The sequence below is a fragment of the Erigeron canadensis genome, chromosome 3 (genome assembly GCF_010389155.1).
Source record: "Erigeron canadensis isolate Cc75 chromosome 3, C_canadensis_v1, whole genome shotgun sequence".
Classification (NCBI taxonomy): domain Eukaryota; kingdom Viridiplantae; phylum Streptophyta; class Magnoliopsida; order Asterales; family Asteraceae; genus Erigeron; species Erigeron canadensis.
Window position 1 is genome coordinate 29,853,683 of NC_057763.1, and position 16,639 is coordinate 29,870,321.

The window sequence follows — 16,639 nt, forward strand, 5'->3', positions numbered from 1 at the left end:
GAATACTTTTCGCATGCATGGTGCGTGTTTAAAGATCCACCATACAGGAAATTCAATGTAAACATCATGTGACACGATAAGAAAAGAAAAAAAAGATAGAAAGAGAAGGTTATAAGTTTTGTGGTTGTGAAATTAAAAGCCAACATTTTGATATTTGTTATGCTAGAGATCTACTTGTTGCAGACACGGAGTGGAAGACCTCCGAAGATATGTAGGTTATATACTTATATGTTTTTCTTTCTTGATGTTTTTGTTATATGCCGTATAAATGATGATAGGATAGGCTAAGATAGGATAGGATATGTTTCTTGGTACAATGTAATTTATTTGTTCTGCAAATGCCCGTAACAGTAATATATCATATGCAACGTACGCTTAATTGGTAACGAAATATATCTTTAATTTGGGAGATGTAATTAAAAGTTATTAACATCGACCACGTACAAAAGGGCTCATCACCGTATGAAAGCTTTACGTATTTATGAGTGAATGGTTTATGGGCTTATGGCTTGTATATGAGAAAAAAACCCTATATACTTTTCATTTTGTCCTTAATAGACCATTGAACTTTTTTATTTCCCACTAGATCATTAAAAGTTGTCAAATTGTCTCATCTAGGTCATTAGACTTTTTTATTTTCGACTAAAGATGTTATTAAGCTTAAAGATGTTCTAGGCAGAGTTTAAGTAATCCCGAACCCAAATCCGACTAAAAATCCACATCCCAGACCCGAACCCGAAAACGAAAACGAATCTGACGGGTCCTTGTTTACTTACTAACTATCAACGGGTTTCCCATAAGTAACCGGAGATCCATTATTATATTTTCTCTAAACCCGTTTACTTACTATAAAAATATTAATAGGCGGCAAATAGAAAACCAACTGATAATACAATGATTACAAGGAAGCATGTGCCCATATCAATCAGGCGAAAGAAATGGGTCAAAACATCTTTCATTTGGACGACTTTCGGATTAAAAAAAAACGTCGGACAGAGATTGATATATATGGGTCAGGTTTATAAATGATCGTGGCGATACAAAAGATGGAAGTGACTATTGTAAAACTTAATAAACATCTTTTAGTGACATAATAGGAAATTAAAAAGTTCGATGACCTAGATGGGACAATTTGACAACTTTTAATGACCTATTAAGGAATAAAAAAGTTCGATGGCCTGAAAGGGACAAAATGAAAAGTATATGGGGGTTTTAGAGAAAAAACCCTATATTGTATAATGGAGTTAGTTGGTGATCGGGGATAAAAAAAAAGGGAAGGGTTAGTATTTAACAAACCTTAAAAAAATTTATGTTTATTTCCAACGGCTCAACAAATGGTTATATGTTGAATTTGCAACGTCTACTTGGTATCGAAATAAGTGGTGCTTTTATGTTGCAATAATATATGTGTTACGATTTTTTTAAAATTTTGATTCTAAAATGGCCTTTTTTGTTGTAAAATTGATGCAAATGCAATAATCTCTAGAAGCAACCCTTATTGTATATTATGCAACAATGATGTTTTTACCTGTTAGTCTAATCAATAGTATATATGCTCAACAGTCAACACTCAGCACTACTATATATGACATTTTGTTTTTAAAATTTAACGTTTTAAATTAACTCGTTAGCTAATTATGCTTTGGTATGCTATATATTCAGTATTATTGTCAATCTATATAGCTATTATTTGTCTATTTGATAGCTAAATTTATGCTCTGTACGTCTTATGACTTCGCGCGGGGTCTTTCAGCAATTACTTCAGCAACTATGGAGAGTTACTAGATTTCTGTATTGAGGTGAAACTGCATAAACAAAGAGGATGAGAGAATATATTCTTAAGAAACCTCGGTAGTAATTAAAGTTAAATCATTCAATTAAAGGGTTTGAGTCTAGAAACTTCAGGTTTTAATCTTGGAGGAGGCAGGGGTTTACCCCTATTAATCGTTTTACTTTTGGGCGGATTAGTAGGGGATTTTGCTCCATCAAGTATTTGAAATAGGCATTTTTGCTTTGAGAGGAAGCTCTCTAACACGGACTCGATTATGACAACGTATGCAAGACCTCCCTTGTCAAATCGCGACATGAAGTTTCTAACAAAATTTACCTTCCCAAAGAATAGAAAAACAATTTCCGTGATCATAATGATGTTGGAACCACGTTAGTGTGACCGTCACTGCTCATGTATCATTCATGATATGATAATTGACGATAACTGAAATCCCTATGTCTAGTAAATATATAATGGGCATATTTACTCTTAGAGACGTAGTATAGGGTTTCCCATTAGGTGATTGTAACTAAGAGGACTAATGGTACACACATTAAACACCAGAAGAGTTGAGTGTGTAAATACTAAAGGGTTGAATGTGTAATTACCCTCATTATAAATAGAGGGTAATTAAACCTAAGTTAAGGTTAATCCCTACACACATAATACCCTAATTTTGTGTGTGTATTCCTCTCTAATTCGTGCATCATGTTCCAGCCGAATTTATCATCCCATTATTACTCAATCACCTTGTTATGAGAACCCGAAATCAATAGCAATTATGCTTTATGCTCTTACAGGTTCCACGGGACGATTGTGAATGTTTTATCACTCGAATCGAATCATGTTTATTCCAACAAAAATTACTGGCCGACCACATGGATTTGGATTTGTAATATTTGTTAAAAGGGAGATAATATATCCTCTTAACTCATTAGCCTAAAAATCTTTCTAATAATAAAATGATAACATTTCAAAAGTTCAAAGGTTAATTTTAAGAAAGGGAATTCGTGGAATTAACATGTCAAAAAATTTATAGGGTTTTAGAAGAATTTTAGATTAATATATAAGAAGATTAATTATTATTTTCCCTTAAATACACTAAAAGACAACTGATATAATATCAATTGATCAAAAAAGAATCGATCTTTTTACCCGCAATGCAACGGCCTGCATTTACTACATGCATCCTAGTCATCACTGTCACATCAACTTTTTACTCATTCTTTCTACATGTATTCTCTCTCATCTTTTTAACTTCAACTCATCCTTTCCACATGCAACATCTCTCTTCCACATCATTATATCTTTTTTATTTTAGATTAAAAACTTTTATTTTGTAATCTTAAAAAATATTTAATAAATAAACATAAAAATATATTTAAATAATAAACAATAAAAAAAAGATAAAATTAAATAAAAATTAAACTTGCATTACATAAAAAAAAATTACATTTTCCTAAAAAAAAGTAAAATACAAATATTCAAATTAAAGTAGACCTAAGATTAAAAATCAAAATAAAATTTAATGAAACCATAACCTAAAATTAAGCTTTTTACTCAGAGAAATCTACCCTTCATTAGCTTCCTTAAGATTCCAGAGATGTTCCATTAGATCGTGCGTAGTGAGTATCTTTACTTCGTAAGGATCTAAACCTCTGCAGATAGTGTGCAAACTCGTAGGTGCACCTCCATTATAACTTGGTTGCTCAAGCTCATCTTCTTAACATGACCAATCAGTTATCATATGACATTCATCTTCTACAATCATATTATGTGGAGTGATACATGCATGCACTATATCACCTAACACTGGTATGCTTGCAGATCTTCCAGGGCCTCATATCATTGCCCACCTTGGTTGGAGGACACCAAATGCTCTTTCAACATCCTTTCTACAAGACTCATGTCGTCTCTTAAAGTATTGCATTTTAAGATAATTGTTTGGAGGATAAACGAAACTCTTTACCAGTGTTGATCATTCTAGGTAAATGTCATATGCAAGATTTGCGTCCTCATTCCCATTCACAATGAAGTCGCACCTGTTTAACAAACCAGCGAAAGAAAATTGATGTCTTTGATCCATTTTGAAAGTGTGATGTTGAAAAATTTTGAGAACTTGTAAGATTTTGGGGTGAAAAATGAGTTAGTTTTAGTGGGTACTTATTATAGAGGGAAAAAACTAGTCATTTTTTTTTAAATTTAGTTGTTAGAAAAAAAAAATTCAAAAAAATTACAAAGAGCTGTTAGGCCTTTTTTTTAATAAAGCATGTGGCTTTTTTTTTAATAAAAAAAATTATATTTAATTTATGTGGCCTATTAGTGGATGCATTTGAGTCCTTGACTAAGTATTTGTTTTCCCTTCATGTTTACTCTTTACTCCATCCTTCCAAATGTTTCCTCCACCTCACCAAATGCTTCCTCTCCAATTGAAACATTGCGGGTAGTCTTAATTTGATTTGACCAAATAAATGCAGTTGTTTATTTAATTTATTAAGTAATAAAAAATTACTCGATAGTATTAGTCTATAAACTTATCATAATTTTTTCAAACAAGTTATCGTAAAGTTGCAGTTAATAATAATAAGTAAATTGTCAATCTTGTTTGAAGCAAGACAAAATCGAAAATTACCAAAAATTACCAATAATAGTCAAATCATATCTCAATAGTCAAAAGCCTTTGAAAATGAGAGAAATCAAGTAAATTGGAATCCAAATAGGCACCTAATAGCCAAATGTGGTCAAAGTCTATATTATTGACACCAATAGGTGCTCAAAGTCTATCATTCAATGCTCATTACGTAATATTTTTACTCGAAGGTTTTTTTTTTTTTTTTTGAACAGAAAATTTCATTAAACACAAGGTCCGGACCTCAAATCAAGGGCCGAACACATAATTACAAACCATTCAATGGGTATTTAACCCAATCGTTCCAATCCACATTTTTGTACTTAGTACGATAATTAAACCAAAAAAAGGATAAAACTTTCACCCTTGTCACCATGTCCACCATCCGGGGGTTCGAGCCTTGAAAGATCTTCTTATTTCGCTCATTCCAAATAACCCAACAGGAAACCATCAATATACCTCTTAAAATCTTCATCTTCCACTTAGTACCCTTGGCCACAAAATCCATATTCATAATATCATTTACTGTTCGGAACATGCCTCGATCTATCCTACACCATTTCCAAATAAAAGACCAAACCCCAAAAGCCACCCCGCAATCAACTAGCAAGTGCTGCAACGTTTCATAACCTGTATCGCATAGGGGGCAAGACACGTCCGGTAAGTTCATCGTCCTTCTAATCAGCGCCTCACGGGTCGGTAAACGATCCAGCATCATCCTCCAGGCAAAAACATTCACTTTAATCGGGATCCAAGACTCCCACTTTAGAACCGATCCAGGTCTAGCAGATCCATCATCTCCCAACCAATGTTTAACACCCGCCACACTAAACCTCCCATCTTTGTCCGGCTCCCATATCCACATATCATCTCCACCTGCAAAGCGGACCTTAGACAGCAAAGATACTGCCTCTTGCGCTTCAGAAATAGTCTGCACAGTAGTTGTTTCCATCACCCATGTGTCTGCGAGCATGATACCATTCTCAACCTGCAATAGCCGCATACCAACTTTATCACATTTATTCTTGTCCACTTCAAACAGCCCTGGCCATCTATCTTTTAACGGAACCGGACCTATCCATAAGTCCAACCAGAATCTGAGATCAGCCCCATTCCCAAGCTTACCCCGAAATTGTGATTTCAGCGAACTCCCTTTTATGACCACCTTGTCCAAATGACTGACAATACTCTTCCAACACCCAGGAATGGACTTATTAATCGGAAGGAACACCCACCTATTCCCATGCAGATCGATATTTGTTTTCTTTTTATGGAAAATACCACAACCACGATATCATAATTGTATTTACTTCATAAAATTACATAGAAAAAAAATATATTTATGATCGCGGTCAAGTTCTGTTGGAAATGGAAGGAACCAATCTGGATATGATCGCGGTTATGGCAATAGGTCTCATGGTGACCAGTCTAGGCAGTGGCGAGGTCAGAATTCATATCAAAATGGAGGCTATAATAGTGGTCGGGGAGAGGTGGGGTTCGTAACAGTATTTTGAGGAATTGTATATAAAATGTTCTGTTATAGAAGAGTATTGATTTAAGCTGAATAATGATACCCTTATCTTTAGTTTAGAGGTGGGTTGTTACACTATTACTACTTAATATTTTGTAATCTTTTTTTGAACAGCAAAATAAGTATATTACTATGAGGGCAACTAGCAAGGATTTATTTGCCAAAAGATACAATTAAAAATACAAACTAGTCTAGAAAGCGAAACAATAAACACCATCTAACTGGACTCTTCCCGAATCATTAACTGTGAGGACTTCAAAATGAGTGGAAAAAACTCGTGTCATTTACCATACGGAGGCACGAGAAAAACTCCCAACCAACGAGGACTGAGCCACCGGTTTTCACCTCGTATTGTTTTTGATGAATTCCAAAACATGACTCGGGGGAAGGCCCAAACTACGGCTGGTACAAAGCAAAAACAAATAATGAAAAAGACATAGAATCAAAAAACATCCCCAGTAAGTCTTCGACCAGCAGCCAAGATCAACAAAATTTTTATTCATTCTCTAACGGATTTGCGAGCCAAGTACTCCAGACATACCTTTTCTTCCTATCACGATTGGAGATCCAAAGGAATGATAGAGATATGATCGAATTTCTAGTATCTATAGTCAACGCATGATTACCGTTATGAAGGGAATTGTTCCTCTCCTTCCATATATGCCACCACCATATGAATAATATTGATTCAAACACATCTCGTTTGTAGTCAGTAAGATATAAGTCTTTGTACCAGTTTACCATGTCGACCAGGTTAGTCGCAGGAATAGAATGGTGAGTCCAGGTACTAATTTTGGAGCTAAGATCACGCATAAACGAACAAGTATGAAAAATATGGCTGATATCATCGAACCCATCATCACAAAGAAAACAACGAAACGTGTCGACATCAATCCCTCGCCCGAAAAGGTTTACATGTGTAGGAAGACCATTACGAAGCAAACGCCAAACGAAAATATTGATCTTTTTGGGGATACGTTTATTCCATATAGAATGAGAACTATTGCTTGTGAGAAATTATGATCAATAATTCTTCTAATGTTGGCAACAGAAAAACAAGTGTCACCGTCAAGCTTCCAATTCCATGAGTCCTCCCCACCATTAAATTCTTTTGGCAGCAATCGGGAATCAAAACATGCACTTTACTGTTCATTTCGATCATTATTATTAAAGGGATATAATAATAGAGTTACTAGATGAACATAACCCTTTGCTCTAATAGAGGCCTGCCAATAGTTCGTCGCTTTTGTGATACTATAGGCACCCGTTGTTGGCTTGAGAAATTCAATTCTGAGCATTGATTTAGTGACGAATAGAGGCTAGAAGTGAGAAAATTAAGATTGTGGGTTTCCAACCAATTTAAGCCATTTATTACTAGCATTGTACACGCGCAATGCGGCGGCGGTTTGGTGATAACAACGACCGGTGGTGGTGAGAGCGGTAGTGGTGGTGACGATCTGTTGTTGGTGGTGGGTGTAAGTAGTAATTGATTTAATATAATTGATGTAAAGGGTTAGTGGAGATATTTTAGAAGAAAGTGACTGATAATGTAAATTAATTAATTAAGGATAAAATAGTAATTTTGCATCTAACACTTTTATGAGAGAAAAGTGATAGTTGTTATAATATAGTATAGATTATTTGATATGATAAATGGTGGTTGAATATAATGATAAGAAAGAAAAAAACAAAAAGAGATGTTTAAGTGATGAGATGCTTGGTTGGATGTATTAAGGGATAAGGAATGGAAATGATTATCATTGATATTGCTTGGTTTATTATTTACTAAGTAATCATTACCCATTACTATATAATACATCATTACTCATTAAATTGGGGGTAATAAAACTAGGTAATGAATTAATAACCTCCTATAAACCATATTTGACTTAACTTCCGAAATTAACTTCCTCACTCTCATACGGTTTGTAACTTCCATAAATAACTTATCACAATATTTTAAAATATCCATTATATAATATAGGTGAAAAGTTATTTTGAGAATCTTTTTTTTGCGAGAACCTTTGAGAACTTTTCAAATCAAGCCCAACCGATGATTATTCTTTACATGAAAATTGTTTTTTGATTGTTTTCTGAAAAACTTGTGTGTAATTTTGAAGTTTATAATTGTCTGGAGGCATGTATTATCATCCGTTATACAATTATGTGGAGATTTGGATTCTTGATCACATGTGCACGAATATTGCTATGATTACATGTAATCGACTTGCATACATGTGATCATAGCAATATTCGTGCACGTGTGATCAAGAATCCAAATCTTCACATAATTGTATAACGGATGATAATCCATGCCTCCAAATAATTATAAACTTCAAAATTATACATAAGTTATTCAGAAAACAATCAAAAAACAATTTTCATGTAAAGAATAATCATTGATTGGACTTGATTTGAAAAGTTCTCAAAGGTTCTCGCAAAAAAAAAGTTATCAAAATAACTTTACCCATATAAAACATAAAAAAACATATTTCAACTACGTGCAAACATGCATAAGATGCTTCGTATATATTATAGTATATAGTTATAGCCATAGTTAAATATAATTATGATAATGTTTTAACATAAATGTAAATATTACAAAAAAATCGAATTCCTTTTAATTATTTTTAAGAGAATTTTTTTCTCCCTTTTTTTTATAATATGAAATGTTAACATTTCATAAATCTTTCTTAAATAAAAAAAAAATAATTTAGTTAACTAGTTATTAATTGATATATATTTATAAACCAAGCCATTCCTTTTTGATATATATTTATTATATCAAAAATGAAAGGAATACTAAGAAATACTCATTATATTCCTTGTTTTTCCCATTGTCATTCCTTAATTTGAACCAAACACTCCCTAAGTATTTTTGGTAGAGAAGTATCGGTTGAAAATCAATTTTAAAAATAATGAGTGTAAACTGATATAACAAAACTAATAAAAACTCAGAGATATTATTATTGTGAGCCTTTTAAGTCTTTAACCTTTTTTTTTCCCCTTTTAACCTTTTCTAAATAATATGCATGAAAGTGGTCGCACCTATTTTGGTATTTGAACATTTAGAGAGTGCCCAATGGTGGTCACTTGTCCCCAAGAATTATTCCTTGTCAGCGTCACATCAGCAAAAAAATACTCCAAGTACTAATCCCCTCAAAATGCACCCAATGGACTCATCCCTTAAGGACTAGTCTTGGACCCACAAATTATTTAATTCTACCATTTTATCTAATTATTTAATAATAATAATAATAATAATAATAATAATAATAAGAGTTAATTACTGAAATGGTACCTCACGTTTGCGTCATATTACTGGTTTCATACCTTTCCTTTCGAAATTACGCTGATCATACCCAACGTATGCAAATCTCCACTCGGACCATACTGGAGGCTAACGCCGTCAGCTTGCCGTTAAAACCTCCCCCACGTGACTTGCACGTGAGGGGTAAATATGTAATATCGCGTTTTTTAATTACTGAAATGCTACCTAACGTTTGCATGATATTGCTGGTTTCATACCTAATGTTTCTTAATTACTTAAATGGTACCTAATGTTTAGTTATTAATTTATTTGTTTTTTTGTATTTTTTTAATTTGTTTTATTTTTCTTTTATAAAAATTCTCCAACACTTGTTGTAATTTAATGAAAATAGTCAGAATACACTTATAATCCACTCAAAAATAATATCAAATAGCTATTTCATAACAAAATATAAGTTTTAAAGTTCACGAATAACCAAAAATAGCAATAAAGTATCATAAAACAATTTTTAAAAAATTTGCGAGGAATTTGTTTTTTTTTGAAAAAATTCCAGAAATACCGCAATGGTAATACCGGTAATACCAGAAATATAAGTCAGTATTTCCAGCGACACAAAGCTTAAAGCAATATTTTAAATACCCGTAAATACCGGCTGATATTTCTGGTATTCCTGGATATTTCTAATATTACCATTGCGGTATTTCCGAAACTTTAAAAAAAAAATTATTTTTAAAAAAAAATTATTTTTATGATACTTTATTGCTATTTTTGGTTATTCGTGAACTTTAAAACTTATATTTTGTTATGAAATAACTATTTGGTATTACTTTTTAGTGGATTATAGGTGCATTTTGACTATTTTCATTAAATTACAACAAGTTTTGGAGAATTTTTATAAAGAAAAATAAAACAAATTAAAAAATATATAAAAAATTTAATAACTAAACATTATGTACCATTTAAGTAATTAAGAAACATATAGGTATGAAACCAGCAATATCGTGCAAATGTTAGGTACCATTTCAGTAATTAGGAAACGCGATATTACATATTTACCCCTCACGTGGGGGAGGTTTTAACGGCCACCTGACGGCGTTGGCCTCCGGTATGGTCCGAGTGGAGATTTGCATACATTGGGTATGATCAGCGTAATTTCGAAAGGAAAGGTATGAAACCAGTAATATGACGCAAACGTTAAGTATCATTTCAGTAATTAAATCTAATAATAATAATAATAATAATAATAATAATAATAATAATAATAATAATAATAATAAATAATAATAATAATAATAGAAAGTGTATTTATTTAAAGAAAAAAAATATTTATTTAGTTTAGGGTTATTTTTAAACTAAAGTTAAAGTGCAGGGTACAAAATGAAAAATGTATAAAGGACAAAAGACCAAAGCTCCTTCTTCTTCCCCAACGTCCCCTCCTCCTCCTTCCTGATGATTTGCGGCCGCCGGAAAAACTAAAATCAAACACACGCACACACACAGTCACACACATATATCTATATATTTATGTATTTATAAAATATATATATATATATATATATGGGAAAGAAAAAAGATAAAAAAAAAAAAACGTAATCAACAACTTGTCCCTCCATGAACGAGAGCACCCGACGAGCATTGCGGACGAACCAGGGACGAGTCCCACCCAACGGTGTGGACTCGTCCGAGGAAGTCGAACGAATAGAGGGACGAGCCCATTGGGTAGCCTCTTATAAAGCATGCATGATGGGAAGTTCAATCTTATCTCCTTGATTCCTTATTAGAAATGTTTCACATAATTAACTATTGTAAGTTGTAACTTTGTTGTCGTAACTTTACTAGGAAGTTATATTATATCAAACCATAATAAATCACCAAAATAAGATGCATGCGAAGTGGTCGTACCTATAATTTTAGTATTAAGACATTTATAACCCATGATGGAAAGTTCAATCTTATCTCCTTTTCAGAAATGTTCCACATTTTTATATCAAAGATTCAGTTATTAGAATATGTTATTTTTGGATCTTTGACGCTTGTTTAATTCAGCGACTATATAGTTGACGTGTATAAGTTACAGCCAATTTTAATAATAATTTAAAAGGAGGTGTGTTATTAATATCATATTTTTATAAATAAATGTATCTTAATATACGACTAGTGTTATACCCGGCCGTTGGCTGAGAATAACAACCAAACATAGACTTAAATGCGGCTAATTAATTCTAACATAACAATTGTTTCTAACATAACAACTGTTACCATTAGACAAAAAAACATATCATTAAACAATACACCGTTAATTTAAAACATAAAACTTTGATGGCAAAATTTAAACTTACAATGTTCTTATAAATATAAGAAGCTAAAAGCTTTAATTGTAAAAATTAAAATTGACTTTAATGGTATAACATGAATTGTTAAACATAAAATTTTAATTGTAAAAATAAAAAATCTTAAAGGATTTAGTGGTTAAAGTGTGAAGAACTAAAATATTATCACCTTAAATAAATGAAAAAATTTAAAAACTCAAAAAATTAAAATAACATTTACACAACATTCTAATTTAAACACTAAAATTGAAAAATAATAATAATAATAATAATAACCAACAAAACAGACAGATAGGCAACTGAATCAGCCGTCTACCAACTAACTTCCCTGTTCAGTTTAAATAGGTTCGTAACTTTTTTAGATGTGTTTAAGACATTTATAAAGCATGATGGAAAGTTCAATCTTATCTTTTTTCAGAAATGTTCCACGTTTTTATACCAAAGATTCAGTTATTATAGAATATGCTATTATTTTTGGATCTTTCAATTATTATTACTAAAGTTACTTTATTTGTCTCTGAAGTTAACAGTTTTATCACTTTAACTCCGTTAAGTTTATCTTAAAGTTTTCAAAATTTTACAATCATAATCCTTAGTCCTTACACCTTTACACTTGAAATGTTAAAAGTGACAAACGTAACTGAACTGAATGAAAATTGTAAATTACTCTCATATACAATGTGATTATATATACATTTACAAATATGGATATATGAATGAATATTATCATAAAAAGGACAAAGCTTTTTACATCCAAATCTAATGGCGGAGCTCCACCACCCCGCCACCGCTACCTTCTATAAAACAAAGACATTTGTTTTTATCTACTATAGTTTAAAAGACGGTTACACCCATTCAAATCAAATCTAGATACAAACAGTGATCTTTAAAGCAATGATGTAGAAGTGTAGAACTCATTGTTTTATAATCCTTTCAAATATACCTCTAAAGTTATTTGTAACTTTAAGGAATCTCCATCCTTGTTTTATTGGGTTATTTTACCCACTTCGTTATATTCATATATTTGTTAGGGATCTATGTGTATGTATGTATGTATGTATGTATGATGATTAAGTGGATTCGATTTGAGTAAAGGATTTTTGATTTGCGTTTAAATTTGGATTGATGGTGGGGTTACATATTAGGCATAGTCGATAATATATGTTTCATGACGATGCTTGTTAGCTAAAATTTCGTTGGACAAATGACAAAAAAATATTGATTTAGGGGATTAAAAATGAAAAGCGTAACAAATTGAAGGCTAAAAATTTAAATTTACTCACTATATTAGGACATTATAAAGGTGGAAGGACCATCATACCCTCACACTTGTACGTGTCGTCATTAACAGCCAAATACCACATCATTTGAGGAAAGGACCACGATTGCAACTTTTTGAAACTTTAAAGTAAAAATTAATATTTTTTCACTTAAGAGGTCGAAAGTGAAAAACTGACCATTCAGAGCCTAAAAAGTAATTTGGTTTTATTGTTTTATTTTTATCAATGTACAAAGCTAGTGCGAAGAAGCATCCTGATTGCACTATAAATAGAAGCACCACCATTCCATTTCATAAACAAACCAAAATCTCCAAAGACACTTGTAGTTATGATTATGAAGTCTTCACTTTCTTTCATGGCTCTCTTTACACTCATTATGGTATCACAAAAAAATACATATATATAATATAATAATATATTATATATTTAACTTATGAAAGCACACATAGACACACCCGCACGTTTACATATCCTATACACTAGTTGTTATTAACCATTTAGTTTGTGTTGGGTTGTATTTTTGCTTTGGCAGTAGTTTGGTAAATGTGCTGCTTTTTTTTCATTCTCACTTGATTTATAATGTTGTTTAATTAAACAGATAGTTGCAATCGTACAAGCAAGACCAGATTCCGGAGAATACTGGCAGAAGTCGTCTGTCAACAAAGACTTTGAGCCGAGACCAAGTGCTACGGGTTATGATAACGGAACAGGCCTAAAAGTTCAAAGATCTTTTGGCACAGATTTTGAGTCGAGGCCTAGTGCTACCGGTTACAGCAATGATGCATGCCTCAATGGTAATAAAAAAACTTTTGAAAATGACTTTGAACCGAGACCAAGTGCTACGGGTTATGATAACGGAACGGGCCTAAAAGTTAAAAAATCTTTTGGTACAGAGTTTGAGCCTAGACCGAGTGCTACCGGTTATAGCAATGAAGCAATCCTCAATGATAAAAGAACTTTTGAAGATGACTTTGAACCGAGACCAAGTGCTACCGGTTATGATAACGGAATGGGCCTAAAAGGTAAAAGGTCTTTTGGTACAGAGTTTGAGCCTAGACCAAGTGCTACCGGTTACAGCAATGAAGCAATCCTTAATGGTAAAAGAACTTTTGAAAATGACTTTGAACCGAGACCAAGTGCTACCGGTTACGACAACGGAATAGATGATAAAAAGAAGAATGTCAAAGTGATAGCAAGTGTTACGGGATATGATGCTTAATTTAAGTTGCAATGTAGATTAAAAAGTTTTTATATCTATATACGTTTGTTAGCGTATATTGAAATGTGCTTATTAATGTTTTACTAAAATAAAAGGTAATTCCATGACTTGATTCGTGCTTGGAATTTCGAAGTTGGCATCCACATTTCGAAGTTAGCGTATATCTTTCATTCTATCGATATTGATAAGTTGTTAAGCTTATTATTTTTCTTCTTGCATGTATGCAAGTCTTTTTGTCTTTTAATGTGCATTAATCTTGTAAAAGAAGTGGAAGGTAACTATTTGAAATATTTATCTGTTATATTTAAAAATGCCAGACCAGGTTTGTTTTTTTTTTTTTATAAGAAAACCATGTGTGTGGCTACTGGCTAGTGTACTAAGCACTTAAGCAGTGAAGCAGCGGAATACATACATACATACATACATACATACATACATACATACATACATGCCACTTATAGACATCGAGGCTCACAAAGGGCCGAGGTTGTTTCACTTGTCTAGGCTTGTGAGCCGTCGAGGCCAATTGAGTAGAAGTGTTAATCGGGAAAGGACTCTAGGTTAAGACTCAAGACTAGAGAAGTATTGCACCAAGTCAGGGCCCATTCACGGCTAGACGGGCTTGAGGCCCAACATATCCAACAAGCAATATTTGGTTTGAAAGTAACGTTGTCACCGCACCTTACACGTTGTGTTTTGTCGTCGTCACATCATGTAGGTGTCTATCTATACTATATTATAAAGCAGATCTCTCATGTTTACATTTTAAGTTTTAACATTTAGTTTCCCAAAATGCCCATATACCAATTTTATATTTACCTAACACCTTTTTTTCTCTCATCAAATCTCAACCAATCATTTTTTTTCTCTCTCCTCCATAAATCATTTATTCCTCCGATTCATTCAAAATCTTTTATCTCAAAAACCGTACATCGATAAATTATAAAAATTATATGGGTGTTCTTAAAATTTCATGATCTTTCATTAGAGATGTCATTTGATATATTTTCGACGAATTTTTAAATCCGAGGGCGGACGGCTAAGGCATCTGGCTATCACACTCTATGACCTATCACCTCCTATAACCAATCACACTCTATGACCTATCACATCACCATCTCACCACCACTAACTCAATGGCCGCCGCAACGCGCGGATACCGTTCTCGTCAAATATAAATAAAAACATGTTAATTCAAGAAATTAGATGCTAATTATCTATAATAAATATACCATCACTAATTAACTTTTGTTTCAAACATTCGACCGGGATACAATATCAAGGGAACTTCACCATATTTAATAGTAAATTCTTGCACGTACCTTAGATAACGAAATTTTGACCATGGGTCGTTACAAGTCTCGAATTGAAAGACTCCAAGGTTTGTCCTGAGGATCGAACTCAAAACCTTGGTTAAAACAAAAAATTTATATAACCAGCTGAGCTAACCACTATTGGTAACATAAATTAATTTAAGTAGAACGAGACACGCGTGATGCGGCGGTGTAACGACAGTGATGGTGGTGACGTGCGACAGTAACGGCGAGGGTAAGTTCAATGCAAATAGCAAACGTTTCAATAGGATAACTGAGGCCCCGCGACGCAAAACCCAAACTTTACAAGTTAACTTTTTTCGATAATTATATAGCATCATTCACATTTTATTGATGGCTTAGCCTGTATAAACAAACCATATCAATCAACATCTACATACATAAAATGAACATTAAAACCTAAAATTCTAATAAAAGTATCTGTCATGGGATTTGTTATGACGTATCCTGATTTAATCCATTAAATAATGAAAAATTATTGATTCAAGGAAGCATCTTGGGGAATCATTTTTCTATAGAATCATTTTCTCTTATAAAGATTTTCTCCAGAAAGCAAAATATAACACGTCACTTAATATTTTACACAACTGTCTTTTATAAAATCTGAATTTACAACCTTTTAATTGATAGACAACACACCTACTACTATAATATTATTAGTTAATATTCTCATGTATATCAGTATATGCCTGATAATTGATAACTACAAAACAAAAAGAGAACGTTAAAGATAGAAAGTAAAAGGCAAATAACTTTAATGATTAAAGAATAAGTTTCAAAAAAATGTTGTCGAACAAAATTAAAAGCTCGAAAGATTTAATAACTAGAGAATGAAATTTTAGTGTAATTAAAAGTTACGAGTACAAAAATTCAAAAATCTTGGAGCTTTTTTTTTTCCCGAATACTTGTAACGACCCATAGTCAATATCTCGTTGTTTAAGATATGTGTAAGATTTCACAGTCATACGATAAGGTTTCTCTAATACGGACTAAATGTTCGGGAGAAAAAAATTCAAAAACCAAAATGAAAAATAATTAAATTGGGGACCACCAATTGTGTAACACAACTTGTGTACCATTTATAACCATTCACCTCTTTCCCTACACTTATTCTTGTCACATCAGCATCACTTTTTCATCTCTTTCATTTTTTTTCCCCTTAAACATTCACATATCATTTCCCACTTCTATTTAATTAAAACACAAAATAACAAAACTTGCAAAGTATATGTTTCAAACTCTACCTCACAAAACAAAATAATCCTTGGCCCACA

General features: G+C 32.4%; 1 protein-coding gene across 1 annotated transcript; it reads left to right on the forward strand.

Moving 5' to 3' along the window:
- The first annotated feature begins 13,109 nt into the window (after positions 1–13,109).
- Positions 13,110–14,163, forward strand: LOC122593657 (organ-specific protein S2-like). The gene is made up of 2 exons (XM_043766088.1): positions 13,110–13,191; positions 13,411–14,163. Exons 1-2 carry the CDS (start codon positions 13,141–13,143, stop codon positions 14,029–14,031), a joined length of 672 nt encoding a protein of 223 aa, XP_043622023.1. The 5' UTR covers positions 13,110–13,140; the 3' UTR covers positions 14,032–14,163.
- The last annotated feature ends 2,476 nt before the right edge of the window (positions 14,164–16,639 follow it).

What these genes read in the sequence shown, in the direction of transcription:
- LOC122593657 (XM_043766088.1), top strand. Translation starts at nt 13,141, where the DNA reads ATGATTATGAAGTCTTCACTTTCTTTCATGGCTCTCTTTACACTCATT. An exon ending in CTCTCTTTACACTCATTATG is followed by an intron (nt 13,192 to 13,410) that starts GTATCACAAAAA and finishes TTAATTAAACAG; the next exon opens with ATAGTTGCAATCGTACAAGC.